At 43.4% G+C, this 22,954-nt stretch overlaps 1 protein-coding gene across 1 annotated transcript in view; it reads left to right on the forward strand.

Annotated features, from left to right (window-relative positions):
- The window catches only part of NBEAL1 (neurobeachin like 1), a 209,359-nt gene that overhangs the window by 133,224 nt on the left and 53,181 nt on the right, over positions 1 to 22,954 (forward strand). The window contains exons 28-36 of the mRNA XM_038748824.1: positions 1,589 to 2,161; positions 3,561 to 3,736; positions 6,442 to 6,595; positions 6,890 to 7,018; positions 10,069 to 10,374; positions 10,468 to 10,617; positions 14,164 to 14,321; positions 15,474 to 15,598; positions 19,886 to 20,012. Coding sequence (XP_038604752.1) covers positions 1,589 to 2,161; positions 3,561 to 3,736; positions 6,442 to 6,595; positions 6,890 to 7,018; positions 10,069 to 10,374; positions 10,468 to 10,617; positions 14,164 to 14,321; positions 15,474 to 15,598; positions 19,886 to 20,012 — 1,898 coding nt within the window. The remainder of the gene's footprint in view (positions 1 to 1,588; positions 2,162 to 3,560; positions 3,737 to 6,441; positions 6,596 to 6,889; positions 7,019 to 10,068; positions 10,375 to 10,467; positions 10,618 to 14,163; positions 14,322 to 15,473; positions 15,599 to 19,885; positions 20,013 to 22,954) is intronic.

Consider the following 22,954-nt stretch of genomic DNA (forward strand, 5'->3'; position numbering starts at 1 on the left):
GAATTGCTCGTTATACACTGGGCTCCAGGGAGTAAATTGAAATAAGTCGAAAGAACTTTAGGGGTGCTCGGATATTACTTTGAGAATGATGTCTTTCAGGTTACAGATATTTCTTTTTGTCCCAGAGGAATTAATACTTTAGTGAAGGGTTTACTCCCCGAGTGTAATTAGCTAGGCAAAAAGTCAGCTTATGAGCAATATAGTCAGCTAATGTGAACCCCAAAGTTTTTCTTCATTGATTGATTGATTTGAACCCAACCAATTTCAGGATTTCCGAATACACTGAAATCAATATACGTCAAGTCTTGGACTTGTTAGGAGGAACATCTGTTGCTCTCTAGTTTATCTTTGGATCTTTCAATAAAAAGCATCTCAAATATTAGTTAGAGAACATTTTTGAATGTGGGGAAGGAGATTGTATATTGCTATCTAAGGAATGTTTTAAAGTTATCCATGGTAAAATGATATGTAGATAGAGAATTTTTGTACCGATATGGTCTGATTCTTGGGTATTCAATGGCCTTAAGAAGTGGACACAATCGTGTTCACTGTCTGGTTTAATATTCTTTGTTTATTGTAATTTATTTATTGCAACATTGTGAATAGGGACATTTTGCATGTGTGGAATTCATTGCCACAAGAAGATAGGTAAGCAGAAAATATCAATTTGTTCAATAAAGGGTTCGATGTATTCATGTAGGTTGGGAATGTTACAAGGTACCTCCCTGATTGCGCAGTTGGGTTTCAAGGAGAGCAACCAGAATATTGTACTTCCAAGCATCCATTGTCCGGTATTTCTATTTTATCTATCAGTGGTGCTTATTGAGCGCTTACCACGTGCAGAGCACCGTACAAGGCACTTGGGAAAGTGTGGCACAGTAAAGTTGGGAAACATGATCCCTGCCTACGAAGAGCTTACAGTCTACAGGCCACTAGTCGAGAGGCCAGTAGTGGTACTTTAGAGGAGCATGAAATCATGATAACATATGTAGCTTAATTCAGCTAAGGCACTCTTTCCAGGAATCAACATTTTCAGTTAATTTTTAGGCTAAGGATCTCATTGCACTTTTGAAAGTAAGCTTAGACTAAACTTATCTCTTAGAGAATTAGATTATCAATTTTCATAGTATGTCACCAAGCTTGTCCTGACATAATTGTTTTCTTGATATATAATACATCGTGGACATGTCCCAAGTCGTATCTGTCAGGGACCGTTTCGGGATAGTAAAACACTTCACTTAATTCTCGAATATGACACAAAGAAATCTTAATGGGATGCTCAGTTTAGTCTCTGGGAAGTCAAAACTGTATCGAGTGCTTAAGCTGGAAAGATTGACCATTTTCACAGAGTGTATTTGTGAAATGGTTTTTGCTACTACGAAACGCTACTATAGTCTTTTAGACTGTGAGCCCACTGTTGGGTAGGGACTGCCTCTATATGTTGCCAACTTGTACTTCTCAAGCGCTTAGTACAGTGCTCTGCACACAGTAAGCGCTCAATAAATACGATTGATGATGATGAAATGGCCAATCACATTCAGAACTTCGGTTTACCGATCTTCAGAGTTTGTTCTTGCTTTTACTGTAGGTTTTACAGATTTTGCGGTTGCAACCGGATGCAGCCCAGCAGATCTCTCAACAAGTGGGTTGGCAGGAGACTTTGGTTCGACTTTTCCTCAAAGAAAATTTTGAAACCCGAAACACCCTCAAGCAAAGCAGAACCGATCCCGGAAAGGACGAAGACCAGAAATTAGCTGTTGAAGACTTCCAGAAGCATTGCATTGAAAAGGGAGATCGGGAAAAAACCGGCAGCTTTACCTCAACTAACGCGTCCTTGGATCGGTGGTCCTTGGAAGATGGAGCCTCCTTGGACTCAAATGCTCACGGGTTGGTCGACGATAACTCCGGGGCCGAGACGCCTTACCGATCAGAGGACCGAGAAGAGTTGTGGCATAATAATCCTTCTCGGTTGAGCTTAGATCTCACCGGAATGGACTCGTATGAATTAAGTGATAGTGGAAGTCAGATACCCGACAGTTTACCTAGCACACCATCACCGGTAGAGTCTTCTAAACCCTTTTCTCTGCAACCTGAAAAAGAGTCCAGCGTCACGGATGATCTGGGATTCGGCGATGACCTTTCATTATTTGAGAGCTCAGAGGTAAAAAAAAAAAATCCTTTTCTTATGAGCAAATAGGTTTTCAGTCATTTCTAAAGCTGTTTTAATCATTCCAGGACCCTAGGAGAAAAGGCAGTTGAATTAGCAGTTGAGACTGCCCGTATCAAATGAAGCAGTTGTTCTTTGGTTTGCTAGTTAAGATTAGCATTTAATAATAATAACATTTATTAAGCGCTTACTATGTGCAAAGCGCTGTTCTAAGCGCTGGGGTAGATACAAGGTAATCAAGTTGTCCCACGTGGGGCTCACAGACTTAATCCCCATTTTCCAGATGAGGTAACTGAGGCACAGAGAAGCTAAGTGACTTGCCCAGAGTCACACAGCTGAGAAGTGGTGGAGCCGGGATTTGAACCCGTGACCTCTGACTCCAAAGCCCGGGCTCTTTCCACTGAGCCACGCTGCTTCTCTGGTGGAGTAGATAACGCCACTAATTTCAAAAATCAAGTAGACAATTTGGATACCAACTCTGTTGTACTCTCCCAAGCACTTAGTACAGTGCTCAGCCCACAGTAAGTGCTCAAAAAATACCATTGATTGATTGATATCTTCCCCATATTTCTCTCTCTGGCTTCAAGGGGACATCGTATCCCCCCCTTAGACTATCTCCCTCTCCCTCTCCACCCCGCTCCAGACCGTAAACTCATTTTGGGGCAGGGAATGTGACAGTTTAATTGTTGTATTATACTCTCCCAACTGCTTAGTAGAGTGGTCTGCACACAGTAAGCCCTCAATAAATATAGCTGAATGAAGGAATTATACCCCAATCAGGAAGTAATGATGATAATAATAATTATTATGGTATTTGTTAAGTGCTTACTATGTGCCAAGCACATTTCTAAGTGCTGGGGAAGATACAGGTTCATCAGATTGTCCACATTCCCTGGCCCACATGGGGCTCACAGTCTTAATCCTCATTTTACAGATGAATAACTGAGACCGAAAGAAGTGAAGTGACTTCCCCAAGGTCAAAGAGCAGACACGTGAGGAGCCGTAATTAGAACCCAGGTCCTTCTGATTCCTAGGCCCGTGCTTGATCAACTAAGCCTCACTGCTTCTCACTGTAAGGTGGATGTCAAGGAGACACTGTTCTCCCTGTCGTCTCTGTCAGAGAGAGAACTTTAGGCTGGATAGATCATTGACATGGGCCAGAATTGGCATTTCTGCTTATTTATTACCCAGTTCGAGTCATCATGTAGACCCTAAAGCTGCCAGAAAATACAAAATGTTTGTGCTGTAACTGCTTAGACTGTGAGCTCCAGTCTACCCTAGTGCTTAGTACAGTGCCTGCCCCATAGTAGCCACTTAAATGCCATTATTATTGTTGTTATTAATAATAATAAGGATTATTATTATTAAAGCCACATTTTATCTCCTTTCCTAGGGATGTGAAGAAGAGCTTCTGCGCATCCTGACAAATATCCTGCATTGTGTCATGTGCAAAGGATTGGAGAAGTCTGACGCTGCCGCTTGGATAGAGAGGGGACAAGTGTTTTCTGCGCTAGCTAAACCAGGAATCTCCAGTGAGCTTCTGCGACCTTCAGATGAAATCAAACTCAAGTAAGTGGTCAAGTCGCGGTTTCCGCTTTCCGGAAGAATGGAGCTGGAGAAATTCTTGCCTTCTTGAAAGTCTTTTTTCCTGTTAGATGTAAGTTGCCGAAATCCATAAATTTGTTGATGTTTTAGGTGAATTGTCAAAATAAGTAATGGGGTGGGCCCCAATATTCTAGTTTTCCGCACACCATCCATTTTTATTTTATAGAAACCCTGCTATTCGCTTGTTTCGCCAGACACTGATATCAAAGTTGCTGGTCTCTTCTCCCATGTAGATTGCTCTTCCATCCCCCCTCCACACCCTGTAGACTGTAAGCTGCCTGTGGGAACGGTTCATGTGTTCCACATATAGTAAGCCCTCAGTAAATATGAATCAGTAAATACTGATTGATCATATTATTAATTATAATTATTATGGTATTTGTTTAGCGCTTACTGTGTGCCAAGCACTTTTCTAAGCATTGGGGTAGTTACAAGGTAACTAGAGAAGCAGTGTGGCTCAATGGAAAGAGCACGGGCTTTGGAGTCAGAGGTCATGCGTTCAAACCCCGTCTCCGCCAGTTGTCAGCTTTATGACTTTGGGCAAGTCACTTAACTTCTCTGTGCCTCAGTTACCTCATCTGTAAAATGGGATTAAGACTGTGAGCCCCAGAGGGACAACCTGATCACCTTGTAACCTCCCCAGCGCTGAGAACAGTGCTTTGCATATCGTAAGCGCTTAATAAATGCCATTATTGTTATTATTATTATTATTAAGGTAATCAGGTTGTCCCATGTGGGGCTCACCGTCTTAATCCCTGTTTTACAGATGAGGCCCAGAGAAGTGAAGTGACTTGCCCAGGGTCACACAACAGACAAGTGGAGGAGCCGGGATCAGAATCCACATCCTCTGACTCCCAAGCCCGGGCTCTTTCCACTAAGCCACGCTGCTTCTCAAGAGAATCCGATTTATCCCGGTCCCTGAACCACATGGGGTCACAGTCTAAGAATATATCAATCAATCAATCGTATTTATTGAGCACTTACTGTGTGCAGAGCACTGTACTAAGCGCTACTGTACCAAGTATAAGTCTAAGAATATACAGATGGGAATTCAATAGGCTCTCTGACCCTCGAGGGGCTCGTAGGGCCCCATGTAATAATAATAATAATAATAATGGCATTTGTTAAGCGCTTACTATGTGCAGAGTACTGTTCTAAGCGCTGAGCACCGTTCTAGTCTGGTTGGATATGGGTCCAGTCTGGCTAGCACCAACTCTCCGTAAGTGGACAGGACAAGACTGAGCCCGCTGTTGGGTAGGGACCGTCTCTATATGTTGCCAACTTGTGCTTCCCAAGCGCTTAGTACAGTGCTGTGCACACAGTAAGCGCTCAACAAATACGACTGATGGATTGATTAAAATGAGGGTTAATAATAATGGTGGCATTTATTAAGCACTTACTATGTGCAAAGCACTGTTCTAAGCGCTGGGGAGGTTACAAAGTGATCTGGCTGTCCCATGGGGGGCTCACAGTCTTAATCTCATTTTACAAATGAGGGAACTGAGGCCCAGAGAAGTGAAGTGACTTGCCCAAAGTCACACAGCTAATTGGCAGAGCCAGGATTTGAACCCATGACCTCTGACCCCAAAGCCCGTGCTCTTTCCACTGAGCCACGCTGCTTCCCTAATATGAGCCCCATGTGGGACATGGACTGTGTCCAACATGATTTTTTTGTATCTATCCCAGCACTTAGAACAGTGCGTGGCCCATGGTAAGTGCTTAAAAATGCCATGATTATTATTACTATTATTACTTTGAATCATATGATAATGACAATAGTAATAATACAGTACAATAGAAGCAAAAAACGGGGCCTCTTCCATCAAAGAAATTACAGTCTACTGGGAGGAAATAAATAAATCCAAGACACTTTGAGTAGAGTAAGGGAATAGCCCTGCTGCTTTAAGTCCTGGGGCCTTTGGCTCCTTTGAAGCATTTCCACATTTACGTGAGAACTGCCAACTTGTACTTCCCAAGCGCTTAGTACAGTGCTCTGCACACAGTAAGCGCTCAATAAATACGATTGGATGAATGAATGAGAACATTCCCTTACCTCAGGGACCATAAATGCTGACAAGTGACAGCTTCAAACTTGTACTCCAAGCTCCTAGGCCAACAGACATGGATGGAGCCTCTCAAAGCAGCCTCAGCCTCCCGCAAATGAGCTGTAGGAGCAGCTGTGTGTCAAGAAAATATTGTGTCCTGGCTTTCTGAAGCCGTGACCTTCTGCGTAAGATTATGGTGGTCTAACATAGTACCACCCAACAGAGCTATTCAGCTCCCTGGGGACTAATTTTCAAAGCCTGTCTGCATGTTTTGTTTTGTTTTGTTGGCTGTCTAGACTGTGAGCTTGTTGTTGCGTAGGGACTGTCTCTATTTGTTATCGACTTGTACTTCCCAAGCGCTCAGTAAAGTGCTCTGCACACAGTAAGCGCTCAATAAATACGATTGAATGAATGAATGAATGAAAAGCCCATAGGGGCCCGAAAACCATCCATTTCTGTGATTGTTTTACAAATGTGCAAGGGGAAATAAGATGGTTTTTGTTCAAGCTACCCTGGGATTCCAATTTAACATCAAAAGCCTTCAAGGAATTAAATGTTCAAATCCAACTCATTCTCTGGACTGGTAACGGGAAAGCTAAAGGGCATCTGTATATTCCCAATCAGCTTGCTAGAGAAGATGTTGGAGTGGGCCGTCTCCGAAAACAGGGAGACCAAAGTCAGCGCCGCAAACGCCGAAAATGCGTATCGACTTCTGCTCATCGTACAGGATTTTCTCCAGGCCGAAGGACTTGTCAACACAAGCCTGTGGAGTGAAAAGGTATGGAAATTGCCACCTTGACATGACTTAATACATAGGCAGGAATAAACCTGGGGGGGCGGGGGGGATGTTGTGCGTTTTTCATTGTTAATAAAAATTTGATCTTCAACAGAGATGAAGGAAATAGGATGTGTGGAGCTGACCTAACCAATAATCAGATTCATTTTGTGGATCTTCTTGTCATAAAAACGCACTGACGATTTCTGACTTGTGACTGTGTAAACTTTGGGGGGAAGGACATGTTGGTTTTTGAAATGAAATGCTGCCTTTGTTTCTCTCACTCTTGTGTAACAGCTTTTAGAAGAAATGATGCCACTGTTTGACAGTTTGGCAGCCTGGTATTCTGAGAGCCCAGAGTGGGTGAAATTGTCTCAGGTCCAAATCCAACTGCTTCTTGGATTCATTGAGAAGGATAATTTGCAGGTTAGTAGTTTCCTGACAATGAATTCTAAGACTGTCAGCTCATCCCTAAAGACTGTAAGCTGCTTTGGTCAGGGGACATATTATATTCTACTGTGCCAAGCTCTTAGTACAGTGCTCTGCATACAGTAAGTGCTCAATAAATACCATTGATCGGTTGATTAAAATGAAATGACTTCCAGTGGATTGTATCATATTCCTCTGAAACCAAGGTCTTGTTTTTAAAGATTTTTTTTGGATTTTCACTCAAAGAACCAAGGCCTCATTTTCCATTTCCTGTGGCTGGGTCATCTTTTCCACCTGTGATACCTAAGCAATCAGAAATTGCAGAATAATAGACTACAAGCCTCAGATGGGAGAGGGGCTATGTCTGTCCTGATTATCTTATATCGACCCCAGCTCTTTGTAAGCTGCTTGGCACTTAGTAAATACTGTTATTATTTGTATCAGTATTATTAGTGGGGAAATTTTCCATGTGTTAAATCCACCTCTACCAGCCAGTTACTATCCATTGCATTTCTTCTTGCAACTGGTGCTTTGGTAAGACTCCCAGATTCAACCTGCTGATCATTTTTTCTTTAAGAACTGCATGGCTGTGTAGGGAACTAAATGGGCTCATGTCAACTCAGAACCACAGCTCAAAGCAGGAAATGTTTTGCTGTATGCTGCATCAGAGCTACATGCTTACTTTAAAGGAGCCACCACCTCACAAGGAAAGACCAGTTTTCTTGAATGCTGAGCTTTTTGAAGGCCTATCAAGGATGTTCTAAGTGAATAATTATCCAAGCAGCAGTAAAGTGTGGACTGGAAGTGGGGAGAGACAGAAGATGGGGAGGTCAGTCAAGGTGGGATAGAATAAGGGCTTGGATTAACATAGTAGTAGTTTGGATGGAGAGGAACAGGTGGAGTTTAGCAATATCGTGAAGGTAGGGAACTGATAGGATTTTTTGAGAGGTTGAATATGTGGGTAGAATGAGAGAGATGAGTCTAGGATAATGGCATGGCAAGGTTATGGGCTTGTGAGACAGGAATTCTGGTGCTGTCTACAGTGATGGGAAAGTCAGGGGGAGGACAAGTTTTGGGTGAGAATATGAGTTCTGTTGGACATTTTAGGTTTGAAATGTCAGCGGGACATCCAAGTAGAGATATCCTGAAGGCAGGAGGAAATATGAGACTGCAGAGGAGATGTAGATTTGGGAATTATCCGCCTAGAAATGGTAGTTGAAGCCATGGTAGTGATTAAGTTCTCCAAGGGAATGAGTGTAAATGGAGAAGAGAAGGGTGGGGGGGACGCACAACTGAACCTTGAGGAATTCCCACAGTCAGAAGGTGGGAGGCAGCGGCCAGAGAGATAGGAGGAAGACCATGAGAGGACAGTATCGGTGAAGCCAAGGTTGGGTAAGGATCCCAGGAAAAGGGGAAGGTCCATAATGTCGAAGGCAATTGAGAGATGGAGGAGGATTAGGACGAAGTAGAGACCGTTGGGTTTGACAAGGATTTGGTTGATTTCAGTCTTTTGATCGCAGCTCCCACTCCCAGTAGGCCAAATAGTACCAGCTGGCTGGATAGAGCCTTTAATATCAATCCTTGTGATATTTGTTAAGCAGTTACTATATGCCAAGCACCCTGCTAAGCTCTGGAGTGGAAGTAATTTAAGCAGTTTGGACACAGTCCCTGACCCACGTGGGACTAAGAGAGACGTTGAGCATCTTACTCCTGTAGCCCTCCATTTGAAGAACAAATTAAAGCTGATGCCGGGAGTCATTCTCAGTCTGTGTTTATCTCTTGATGATGATGGTGATAATGATGCTGTCTGTAAAGCGCTTACTGTGTGTCAGGCCCTGTCCGAAGCGCTGGGGTAGATACAAGCTAATCAAGCTAATAAATATTTATTTATTTATTTTGTTTGTACATATCTATTCTATTTATTTTATTTTGTTAGTATGTTTGGTTTTGTTCTCTGTCTCCCCCTTTTAGACTGTGAGCCCACTGTTGGGTAGGGACTGTCTCTATATGTTGCCAATTTGTACTTCCCAAGCGCTTAGTACAGTGCTTTGCACATAGTAAGCGCTCAATAAATACGATTGATGATGATGAAGTCGAACACAGTCCCTGTCCCACATGGGGCTCCCAGTCTTAATCCCCATTTTTCAGATGAGGTAACTGAGGCCCAGAGAAGTGAAGTGACTTGCCCAAGGTCACACAGCAGACACAAGTGGCCAAGCCAGGATTAGAACGCATTTCCTTCTGACTCCCAGACTGGTGCTCTATTCATTCATTCATTCAATCAATCGGTCGTATTTATTGAGCGCTTACTGTGTGCAGAGCACTGTACTAAGCGCTTGGGAAGTCCAAGTTGGCAACATACAGAGACAGTCCCTACCCAACAGCGGGCTCACAGTCTAGAAGGGGGAGACAGACAACAAAACAAAACATATTAACAAAATAAAATAAGTAGAATTAATATGTACAAGTAAAATAAATAGAGTAATAAATCCGTACAAACATATATACATATATACAGGTGCTGTGGGGAGGGGAAGGAGGTAAGGTGTGGGGGGATGGGGAGTGGGAGGAGGGGGAGAGTCAGTCAAATTTATTGATTCAGTCAGTCAGATTTATTGAGCGCTTACTGTGTACAGAGCACTGTACTGAACAGTTGGGAAGTACAAGTCGGCAGCATATAGAGATGATCCCTACCCAACAACGGGCTCACAGTCTAGAAGGGGGAGACAGACAACAAAACAAAACACGTAGAGAGGTGTCAGAATCGTCAGAACAAATAGCATTATAGCTAGTTGCCACATCATTAACGAAATAAACAGAATAGTAAATATGTACAAGTAGAATATATAGAGTAATAAATCTGTACAAATATATACAAGCGCTGTGGGGAGCGGAAGGAGGTAGGGCCGGGGGGATGGGGAGGAGGAGAGGAAAAAGGGGGCTCAGTGTGGGAAGGCCTCCTGGAGGAGGGGAGCTCTCTATCCACTAGGCCTCGCTGCTTCTCTTGCCTCATCAGCTCTTGCTCATGGAATAATTTTTCCCTCCAGGTTTGTGCCATGGCGTCAGCCAAGCTCAACACCCTTCTGCAGACCAAAGTGATCGAGAACCAGTCCGAGGCCTGCTACCTGTTGGGGAAGCTGGAACACATCCTGAGGCGATCCATCAAGGAACAGACAGAAATCTACTCTTTCCTGATCCCCCTGGTCCGGACCCTAGTGTCGAAAATTCACGAGCTGCTCTTCATGTACCTTCACCTGCCCTCCCTACCTCTCACCAACGGTAGCCCCTCATTTTTTGAGGACTTCCAGGAATACTGCAGATCAAGCGAATGGCAAGTTTACATCGAGAAATACGTAAGCATTGGCTCCTGGAGGCGTCCTCTTCGGCCGGGCTAGCATTCCTGGTTTTAGGATTTTTGAGGTTTGGGGGTTATTCTGTCATTTCAGATTGTTCCGTACATGAAGCAGTTTGAAGCCAGCACCTTCAGTGATGGACAGGAGAATATGGCACGCTATTGGAAAGACTGTTATGAAGCTTTAATGGTAAATATGCACAAGCGAGACAGAGAAGGAGGAGAAAGCAAACTGAAATTTCAGGTAAAAACCTTTCGGATCTTATTCAGTGCTGCAGATATTCACGAGGATTTAATCGTTAGTGTACAAGTCAGAACTCTAGACAGCAGAGTGTAATTGCAGCGCAGTTTTTAGGTACCCAGAATTGACTTCTCTGTAGACTATTTTGGTTACATAATTAATCTGGTTACAGCCCCGTAGACCTAGCTCTTCTGAGAAATGTAGTGAGAAACATATTTCACGTACAGTGGAAACTTTTGGGTACTACTTAGTAGCTGAAAGGTGTTTTTTCATTCTTTCAGTTGTACTTATTGAGCGCTTACTGCGGGCAAAGTAATATACTAAGCGCTTAGGAGAGTATAATGCAACAGCAAACAGACACATTCCCTGCCCACAAGGAGCTCACAGTCTAGAGGGGGGGACAGACATTAATATATAAAAATAAATCAATTATATCTATACACATGTGCTGTGGGGACATGAATGAAGGGAGCAAGTCCGGGCAATGTGGAAGGGAGTGGAAGAAGAGTAGAGGAGGGATTAGGGAAGGCTTCTTGGAGGAGATGTTCCTTCAGTAAGGCTTTGAAGTGGGGGAGAGCAATTATCTGTCTGCTATGCTATGTTTTACTGCATATTTTTGAAAAGTGTTTCTTCCTTATCGTTAGTGTCCCTGATGGATGAGTCCACAAAAGACATTAATATATAAAAATAAATCAATTATATCTATACACCTGTGCTGTGGGGACAGGAGGGAGAATGAATGAAGGGAGCAAGTCGGCAATGCGGAAGGGAGTGGAAAAAGTAGAGGAAGGCGTAGGGAAGGCTTCTTGGAGGAGATGTGCCTTCAGTAAGGCTTTGAAGTGGGAGAGAGCAATTATCTATCTGCTATACTATGTTTTACTGCATATTTTTGAAAAGTGCTTCTTCCTTGTCATTATTGTCCCTGATGGATGAGTCCACAAAAGACATTAATATATAAAAATAAATCAATTATATCTATACACCTGTGCTGTGGGGACAGGAGGGAGAATGAATGAAGGGAGCGAGTCAGGGCAATGCGGAAGGGAGTGGAAAAAGAGTAGAGGAAGGCATAGGGAAGGCTTCTTGGAGGAGATGTGCCTTCAGTAAGGCTTTGAAGTGGGGGAGAGCAATTATCTGTCTGCTATACTATGTTTTACTGCATATTTTTAAAAAGTGCTTCTTCCTTGTCATTATTGTCCCTGATGGATGAGTCCACAAAAGACATTAATATATAAAAATAAATCAATTACATCTATACACCTGTGCTGTGGGGACAGGAGGGAGAATGAATGAAGGGAGCAAGTCAGGGCAATGTGGAAGGGAGTGGAAAAAGAGTAGAGGAAGGCGTAGGGAAGGCTTCTTGGAGGAGATGTGCCTTCAGTAAGGCTTTGAAGTGGGGGAGAGCAATTATCTGTCTGATATGTTTTACTACATAGTTTTGAAAAGTTCTTCTTCCTTATCGTTATTGTCCCTGATGGATGAGTCCACAAAAGTATAATATGATCTTGGCTATTAGGCAAAATCAGTTTTTTTAAAAGTTCATTTTTTGGTGTGATTGTTTTTTTTTCCTGAAGACTTTCTCCAAGGAGGATTTACCGTCTTTCACTGAAAATATGTTTATAGCACAGTTGTCAATCAGACATACTGAGTATAAAGTACTACATTCTTGAGAGAATACAAGAAAAGCAAGATGTTTCCTAATAATAATCATAATAATAATTGTAATAATAATAATAATAATAATAATGGTATTTGTTAAGCACTTACTATGTGCGAAGCACTGTTCTCAGCACTGGGGGGATACAAGGTGATCAGTTTGTCCCATGGGGGACTCACAGTCATAATCCCCATTTTACAGATGAGGTAACTGAGGCCCAGAGAAGTGAAGTGACTTGCCCAAAGTCACATAGCTGACAAGTGGCGGAGACAGGATTTGAACCCATGACCTCTGACTCCCAAGCCCGGGCTCTTTCCGCTGAGCCACGCTGCTTCTCCAAGTGTTGGAGTAGATAGAATGCAATTAGTTGTTAATAATAATAATGATGATGATGATGATGATGGTATTTGTTAAGTGCTTACTGTGTGCCAAGCACTCTTCTAAATGCTGGGGTAGATGCAAGGTAATTAGCTTGTCCCATGTGGAGCTCATAGTCTTAATCCCCATTTTACAGATGAGGTAACTGAGGCACAGAGAAGTGAAGTGACTTGCCCAAAGTCATACAGCTGGACAAATGGTGGAGCCAGGATTAGAACCCACGACCTCTGACTCCCAAGCCCGGGCTCTTTCTAGTAAGCCACGCTGCTTCTAGTTCACATGCGGTCCCTCACAATATAAAGGGGAGTGGGAGAAGACCGGTAATTCCCATTTTACAAGCGGGAAACTGAGGCATAGAGAAGTTAAGTAACCTGCCCTAGGTCGCAGTGCTTAGAGAGGTCAGTCCAGAGGTATCTCAGGGCTTCCGGCCATAGTCTTTAGCGTGGCTCAGTGGAAAGAGCCCGGGCTTTGGAGTCAGAGGTCATGGGTTCTAATCCCGCCTCCGCCAGTTGTCAGCTGTGTGACTTTGGGCCAGTCACTTCACTTCTCTGGGCCTCTGTTCCCTCATCTGTAAAATGGGGATTAAAACTGTGAGCCCCCCGTGGGACAGCCTGATCACCTCGCAACCTCCCCAGTGCTTAGAACAGTGCTTTGCACATAGTAAGCACTTAAAAATCCCATTATTATTATTATTATTATTAAGTTCCAAATGGCTGCAGCCTCCTCTGGGTCCCAATAGAAAAGTAGTGTGGCCTACTGGAGAAGAGCCCGGGCTTTGGAGTCAGAGGTCATGGGTTCAAATCCCGGCTCTGCCAAATGTCAGCTGTGTGACTTTGGGCAAGACACTTCACTTCTCTCTGCCTCAGTTCCCTCATCTGTAAAATGGGGATGAAGACTGTGAGCCCCCTGTGGGACAACCTGATCATCTTGTAACCTCCCCAGCGCTTAGAACAGTGCTTTGCACATAGTAAGCGCTTAATAAATGCCATAAAAAAAACCCAATACTTGTCTCCCTCCTACTTAGACTCTGAACCCCAGTCGGAACTGGGCCTCTGTCTGATCTGATTAACTTGTATCTGCCCCAGCCCTAGAACAGTGTTTGATGCATACTAAGTGCCTAATCAATCAATCAATCAATCAATCATATTTATTGAGCGCTGACTGTGTGCAGAGCACTGAACTAAGCACTTGGGAAGTACAAGATGGCAACATATAGAGACGGTCCCTACCCGACAGTGGGCTCACAGTCTAGAAGGGGGAGACAGAGAACAAAACCAAACATATTAACAAAATAAAATAAATAGAATAGATATGTACAAGTAAAATAAATAGAGTAATACCGTCCAACAAAAGCAAAAAATGTAGCCGTCTTCTGAATCGTCCTGTCTTTCTCCGTGCTGTCCCAGCTGAATACAGTAAGCCCATTGACCTCGGTTCAATAACACGATGTCACGGACCGCTGGGAGCCTGGAAATGGGTCTTTGGAAATGATTAATCGTCAGTAATTCTTTCAGGAATGTTTTGTGGAGCCATTTACCCGGAAAGCGCGCCAGGAAAACTTGCGGTACAACAGCATGCTTAAACAACTGAGCAGCCAACGCGTAGCTACTCTGAGGCAATGGAAGGCAGCCCAGCTCTATCTGACGTGCGATCAGGGCCCCTGGGCTGAAAGGTAAGATCATAATAATAATAATAATAATAATAATAATAATAATAATAATGGCGTTTATTAAGCGCTTACTATGTGCCAAGCACTGTTCTAAGCACTGGGGAGATTACAAGGTGATTAGATTGTCCCACGGGGGGCTCACAGTCTTTAATCCCCATTTTACAGATGAGGGAACTGAGGACCAGAGAAGTGAAGTGACTTGCCCAAAGTCACACAGCTGCCAAGCGGCAGAGCTGGGATTTGAACCCACGACCTCTGACTCCAAAGCCTGGGCTCTTTTCCGCTGAGCCACGCTGCTTCTCTAGCGCTCACCCCCCTTCTCCCATATCACACGCGTGGCAGAGCTTCCATGAGCAATCTAGACTGCGAGCCCGCTGTTGAGTAGGGACCGTCTCTATATGTTGCCAACTTGTACTTCCCAAGCGCTTAGTACAGTGCTCTGCACACAGTAAGCGCTCAATAAATACGATTGATTGATTGATTCTCTGCGCCTACAGTTCCCTCATCTGTAAAATGGGGATGAAGACCGTGAGCTCTCCGTGGGACAACTTGATCACCTTGTAAACCCCCCAGCGCTTAGAACAGTGCTTTGCACAGAGGAAGCGCTTAATAAATGCCATTATTATTATTACTATTATTACTTGGATCACAATGAATTTTTCTATAGCGGTTCATCTCTTTATTTTCAGTCATTCTTCAAGACGCGGAGTACTTAGGGAGTCAGGCAAAGCAGGAGAGGCTAGCCGTAGCAAGGGATGCTGGATGGCTGCTTCCTTCTCCAAATTTCCCAATCCCTTTTCCAGGGAAGAAGCAGAGCCATGGCATCTCAGTTCTTTCCCTGTAAATTTCCTCTCCCCAACTCCTCCCACACCCATTTCTGACCTATTTTCCACGGTCGCCACGACCTTCGGTCAGGATGCCGCGTAGTGGCGTTCGCACGATTATTTTCCAAGTTGACGTTTATTTGGCAAGGCTTAGAAACAGTTTAAGGCAGATCTCACTCGAGCTTTGTGAATTAAGTGACTATTATATATGAAGAGATCTATGGTTTCTCCCTGGAGCTCTGTTTGTGAACACAAAGTCATTAGCTCACTGAAGTTCGGGGTTTGTCGGCCCATGAAGTGGATTTCACGTGGATATCCTGATTGCCTTTAGGAAACAGAATCCTATTCACTGGAAACTTGCCAATGTGGAAAACTATTCCCGCATGAGGTTAAAACTGGTGCAGAATTACAACTTCAACACTCACCAAGAGGCCAGCGATCTGAGAGACAATCTAGGTGAGTTCCAAAGCCACCGTGAAATCACATGGTAATGTGGATTTTCACACTTTGAAATGAGTAATTATTAGCATCCTTTCGTATATAATAGTTTTATCACTACATAGTGCAACACTAAAGGATATCCTTTTAGACTGTGAGCCCACTGTTGGGTAGGGACTGTCTCTATAGGTTGCCAGCTTGGACTTCCCAAGCGCTTAGTACAGTGCTCTGCACACAGTAAGCGCTCAATCAATACGAATGATTGATTGATCACTGAAGTGATCAAGGCCCTACTGAGAGCTCACCTCCTCCAGGAGGCCTTCCCAGACTGAGCCCCTTCCTTCCTCTCCCCCTCGTCCCCCCCTCCATCCCCCCCATCTTACCTCCTTCCCTTCCCCACAGCACCTATATATATGTATATATGTTTGTACATATTTGTTACTCTATTTATTTATTTATTTATTTTGCTTGTACATATCTATTCTATTTATTCTATTTTGTTAGTATGTTTTGTTTTGTTGTCTGTCTCCCCCTATTAGACTGTGAGCCCAGTGTTGCATAGGGACTGTCTCTATATGTTGCCAACTTGGACTTCCCAAGCGCTTAGTACAGTGCTCTGCACACAGTAAGCGCTCAATCAGTCCGATTGATTGATTGATCACTGAAGTACCCAGCATACAAACCACCTGCCGAGGTGTCTGTAGTTAAATGAAAAAGGAATGATTCTTATCCTCTGGATAGGCTTTCATTTTAATAATAATTGTAATTATGATACTTGTTAAGCACTTACTAGATGCCGCCCTACCTCCTTCCCCTCCCCACAGCAGCTGTATATATGCTTGTACAAATTTATTACTCTATTTATTTTACTTTTACATATTTACTATTCTATTTATTTTGTTAATGATGTGCATTTAGCTGTAATTCTATTTGTTCTGACGACTTGACACCCATCTGCATGTTTTGTTTTGTTGTCTGTCTCCCCCTTCTAGACTGTGAGCCCGTTGTTGGGTAGGGACCGTCTCTAGATGTTCCCAAGCGCTTAGTACAGTGCTCTGCACCCAGTAAGCGCTCAATAAATGCGATTGAATAAATGAATGAATAAATGCCAAGAGAAGCAGCTTGGCCTCCTGGGTAGGCCACTGGTGGATAGAGTATGGGCCTGGGATTCAGAAGGACCTGGGTTCTAATCTCGGCCCTGCCTCTTGTCTGCTGTGTGACTTTGGGCAAGTCACTTCACTTCTCTTTGCCTCAGTGACCTCATCTGTAAAATGGGGGTAGACTGCGAACCTCATGGGAGACAGGGACGGGGTCCAACCTCATTAGCTTGTACCTATCCCAGTGCTTAATACAGTGCTTGGCATATTGTAAGCACTTAACAAATACCATAAAAGAAAGCACTGTACTAAGCGCTGGGATAGATACCAGATAATCAGATACCAGATAGCAGCGTGGCTCAACAGAAGAGAGCCCGGGCTTTGGAGTCAGAGGTCATGGGTTCAAATCCCAGCTCTGCCAATTGTCAGCTGTGTGACTTTGGGCAAGTCACTTAACTTCTCTGTGCCTCAGTTACCTCATCTGTAAAATGGGGATGAAGACTGTGAGCCCCACGTGGGACAACCTGATTACCTTGTAACCTCCCCAGCGCTTAGAACAGTGCTCTGCACATAGTAAGCGCTTAATAAATGCCATTATTATTATTATAATCAGGTCGGACAGAGCTCCTGTCCCACGTGGGGCTCTTCGTCTAGGTAGAAAGAAGTAGTATCTAACATTCCCATCACCCCCCCACCGCCTTACCTCCTTCCCCTCCCCACAGCACCTGTATATATGTATATATGTTTGTAGGGATTTATTACTCTATTAATTCATTTATTTTATTTGTACATGTTTATTCTATTTATTTTATTTTGTTAATATGTTTTGTTTTGTTCTCTGTCTCCCCCTTCTAGACTGTGAGCCCACTGTTGGGTAGGGACCGTGTCTATATGTTGCCAACTTGTACTTCCCAAGCGCTTAGTACAGTGCTCTGCACACAGTAAGCGCTCAATAAATGCGAATGAATGAATCTAACATGCATTTTAAAGATGAGAAAAATGAGGCCTGGAGAATTCAAGTGATTTGCCCAATACCACACAGAAAGTAAATGATGGAGCTGGGATTAAAACCCCGGTCTCTGACTCTGAGACCAATGCTCATTCCACGAGGCCATGCTACTCTCTACAATCAATCAATCAATCGTATTTATTAAGCGCTTACTGTGTTCAGAGCACTGTACTAAGCGCTTGGGAAGTCCAGGTTGGCAACATATAGAGACAGTCCCTACCCAACAGTGGGCTCACAGTCTAAAAGGGGGAGACGGAGAACAAAACCAAGCATACTAACAAAATAAAATAAATAGAATAGATATGTACAAGTAAAATAAATAAATAAATAGAGTAATAAATATGTACAAACATATATACATATATACAGGTGATACATATATACAGGTGTGTATCTACACCATACTCCTTCATATACATCAAGTTTTTTGTACGTTTTGCTTATTGGGAATGCATTGTATTCTTGTAGAAAGCAAAGAGGGTAAACTGGATGATGATAATAATAATAATAATATTGTTCTAAGCGCTGGGGAGGTTTGATCCCACTGTTGGGTAGGGACTGTCTCTATATGTTGCCAGCTTGTTCTTCCCAAGCGCTTAGTACAGTGCTCTGCACACAGTAAGCGCTCAATAAATACGATTGATGATGATGATGATCAGGTTGTCCCACGGGGGGCTCACAGTCTTCATCCCCATTTTACAGATGAGGTCGCTGAGGCCCAGAGAAGTGAAGTGACTTGCCCCAAGTCACACAGCTGACAATTGGCGGAGCTGGGATTTGAACCCATGACTTCTGTCTCCGAAGCCCGGGCTCTTTCCACTGAGCATGGGCGTGGGTTTCAGTTAGAGAAGGGTGTATGGAAATCTGGAAGGCAGGACCAGGTAAAATGGGCAGGAGGAAGGGGAACAGAGGTGCAGGAACCATAAGGGATTAGAATAAAAAGGGAGTGAGGTCAGAAGGCAGTGTTAACTCTTAGAACCTAAGGGCACCTGCCCTTCTCTGCCCCGTACAGAGTTTAGAAACTGGAGGAGCCTTGCTTAGAATAATAATGATAATAATAGCGCTTTTTCTTAAGCTTCTTCTCCATGCCAAGCACTGTAGAAGCAGCATGGCCCAGTGGAAAGAGCATGGGCCCGGGAGCCAGAGGACCTGAGTGGTTCTAATCTCGGCTCTGCTGCGTGTAACCTTGGGCAAGTCACTTCATTTCTCTGTGCCTCAGTTATCTCATCTGTAAAATGGGGATTAAGACTATGAGCTCTCTGTGAAACATTCATTCATTCAGTCGTATTGAGCGCTTACTGTGTGCTGAACACTGTACTGAGCGCTTGGGAAGTACAAGTTGGCAACATAACTTGGACTGTTTCCAACCTAATTACCGTGTATCTACCCCAGTTGTTAGTAAAGTGCCTTGCATAGAGTAAGCGCTTAACACATACCTTAAAAATATACAAAGGCCTGTTGTTGGGTAGGGACCGTCTCTATTTGTTGCCGACTTGTACTTCCCAAGCTCTTAGTACAGTGCTCTGCACAGAGTAAGCACTCAATAAATATGATTGAATGAATGCAAAGTACTGGGGTGGATAGAAGATAATTGGGTCAGATAGAGTCCCTGTCCCACATGGGGCTAAGTCTAAGAGGGAGGGAAAACAAGTATTGATATCCAGCTGCTAACCCCCAAGGACTAAGCCAAGCGCTTAGTACAGTGCTCTGCATCATCATCAATCATCAATCGTATTTATTGAGCGCTTACTATGTGCAGAGCACTGTACTAAGCGCTTAAGTACTGTGTGCTTACTCTGCACACAGTAAGCGCTCAATAAATACGATTGATGATGACTGGGGCGAAATTTCCGGACTTCCCTGTCAGGGAGAGGTTAAAATCAGCAAGTAAACTTCTTTTGTGCCTCTCCAGGACCTTCTTTGAACATTCATCCTTTTCAATGCTTATGCTCACCTCAACACATGCTTTTCTTCCAAATTAGTGAAATCTTTACGGTTTGAGGAAGATAATCAAGTCAGGCCAACATTCAGCACTGCATTGTCCTCTCCCAAGTACTTAGTACAGTGCTGTGCACACTGTAAGCACTCAATAAATATGAGTGATTGACACAGACAGTCCTAGGTTAGTCCCAGGCATCAGGGTGATGGAATCCAAATGATATTTGGCTTCGAGTTGATCGGGTTTTTGTGTCCCAAAAGGAGTCCCGCAGTCCCAGCCCTCGAGCGAGTCACTGCTTCTGGAGGTGGTGAAACAGGTCAAGGTCAACGATGTGGAAGAGGATCAATTAGACCTTCCCGAAGAGGATATGACAGCCAGAGCCAACGTGTACGGAGAATTGTCAGAGAGGGGTTTGGATACCTCGTGGGGCGGGTGGTCATTTACTCTGGAATCGGGACTGTTGCTGCCGGGATTAAAGGAGGGGGGCCGCGTCCGGGAATTTGGGCCCCATTCGCGGCTTAATCACTTCCCCCCATCTTACCTCCTTCCCTTCCCCACAGCACCTGTATATATGTATATATGGTTGTACATATTTATTACTCTATCTATTTATTTATTTATTTATTTTACTTGTACATTTCTATCCTATTTGTTTTATTTTGTTGGTATGTTTGGTTCTGTTCTCCGTCTCCCCCTTTTAGACTGTGAGCCCACTGTGGGGTAGGGCCTGTCTCTATGTGTTGCCAATTTGTACTTCCCAAGCGCTTAGTCCAGTGCTCTGCACATAGTAAGCGCTCAATAAATACGATTGATTGATTGATTGATGGATTTGGGAATGACATGTCCACATCCTCATTTTCCCTCCCTTTTGATCCGTGGACTGCCTGTGGTCTACTTGGGCCTTAAATCTCATATGAGATTAGTATCTCTATTCTCATTTCTCATTAGAGAAGCGGCGTGGCTCAGTGGAAAGAGCCCGGGCTTTGGGGTCAGAGGTCGTGGGTTCGAATGCCGGCTCCGCCACTTGCCAGCTGTGTGACTTTGGGCAAGTCACTTCACTTCTCTGGGCCTCAGTTCCCTCATCTGGAAAATGGGGATTAAGTCTGTGAGCCCCACGTGGGACAGCTTGATTACCTTGTATCTGCCCCAGCGCTTAGAACAGTGCTTTGCACATAGTAAGCGCTTAATAAATGCCATCATTATTATTATATGGCCAAAACCGAACTTGTCTTCCCTCCTAAAACCTTCCTTCTTCCTCAGAAGGAAAGGTAGAGAGAGAAAGAATGGATATCCTTTTACTTTGGGTCTCTGCCCCATCCCTAATTGGACACTACCAGCCAAGGGCCAGAGGGTGCCTGGGCATCCACGTGCCTGAAATAATATTAATAATAATAGTATTTGTTAAGCGCTTACCATGTGCGAAGCACTGTTCTAAGCACTTGGGGGGGATACAATAATAATAATAATAATAATGATAGCATTTATTAATCGTTTACTATGTGCAAAGCACTGTTCTAAGCACTGGGGGAATACAATAATAATAATGATAGCATTTATTAAGCACTTACTATGTGCAAAGCACTGTTCTAAGCACTGGGGGGGATACAATAATAATAATGATAGCATTTATTAAGCGCTTACTATGTGCAAAGCACTGTTCTAAGCACTGGGGGGGATATAGTAATAATAATGATAGCATTTATTAAGCACTTACTATGTGCAAAGCACTGTTCTAAGCACTGGGGGGGATATAGTAATAATAATGATAGCATTTATTAAGCGCTTACTATGTGCAAAGCACTGTTCTAAGCACTGGGGGGGCACAAGAATAATAATAATGATAGCATTTATTAAGCACTTAGTATGTGCAAAGCACTGTTCTAAGCACTGGGGGGATACAATAATAATAATGATAGCACTTATTAAGCGCTTACTGCATTTATTAAGCGCTTACTATGTGCAAAGCACTGTTCTAAGCACTGGGGGGATACAATAATAATAATGATAGCATTTATTAAGCACTTACTATGTGCAAAGCACTGTTGTAAGCACTGGGGGGGATACAATAATAATAATGATAGCATTTATTAAGCGCTTACTATGTGCAAAGCACTGTTCTAAGCACTGGGGGGGATACAATAATAATAATGATAGCATTTATTAAGCACTTACTATGTGCAAAGCACTGTTCTAAGCACTGGGGGATACAATAATAATAATGATAGCATTTATTAAGCGCTTACTATGTGCAAAGCACTGTTCTAAGCACTGTGGGGGATACAATAATAATAATGATAGCTTTTATTAAGCGCTTACTATGTGCAAAGCACTGTTCTAAGCACTGGGGGGGATACAGTAATAATAATGATAGCATTTATTAAGCGCTTACTATGTGCAAAGCACTGTTCTAAGCACTGGGGGGATACAATAATAATAATGATAGCATTTATTAAGCACTTACTATGTGCAAAGCACTGTTCTAAGCACTGGGGGATACAATAATAATAATGATAGCATTTATTAAGCGCTTACTATGTGCAAAGCACTGTTCTAAGCACTGCGGGGGGATACAATGATAATAATGGTAGCATTTATTAAGCGCTTACTATGTGCAAAGCACTGTTCTAAGCACGGGGGGGATACAATAATAATAATGGTAGCATTTATTAAGCGCTATGTGCAAAGCACTGTTCTAAGCACTGGGGGGGATACAATAATAATAATGATAGCATTTATTAAGCGCTTACTATGTGCAAAGCACTGTTCTAAGCATGGGGGGGATACAATAATAATAATAATAATGATAGCATTTATTAAGCGCTTACTATGTGCAAAGCACTGTTCTAAGCACTGGGGGGATACAATCATAATGATAGCATTTATTAAGCGCTTACTATGTGCAAAGCACTGTTCTAAGCACGGGGGGGATACAATAATAATAACGATAGCATTTATTAAGCGCTTACTATGTGCAATACACTGTTCTAAGCACTGGGGAGGTTACAAGGTGATCAGGCTGTCCCACAGGGGGCTCACCATCTTAATCCCCATTTTCCATATGAGGTAACTGAGGCCCAGAGAAGTTAAGTCACTTGCCCAAAGTCAGCCAGCTGTCAAGTGGCGGAGCGGTGATTTGAACCCATGACCCGACTCCCAAGCCCGGGCTCTTTCCACCGTGCCATGCTGCTTCTCTGAGAGGGTAGTCATTGGAGGCATTTTTGAGTGGAAGGGGAGAAGGGAAAATATTCCTCACAAAACTAGAGACCACCAGGAGGGAGTCCGACTGCCATCTTGTAGAAGGCCACAACAGATCCCATCACCCCGGTTAG

Source organism: Tachyglossus aculeatus, chromosome 7 (assembly GCF_015852505.1).
Source record: "Tachyglossus aculeatus isolate mTacAcu1 chromosome 7, mTacAcu1.pri, whole genome shotgun sequence".
Lineage (NCBI taxonomy): Eukaryota > Metazoa > Chordata > Mammalia > Monotremata > Tachyglossidae > Tachyglossus > Tachyglossus aculeatus.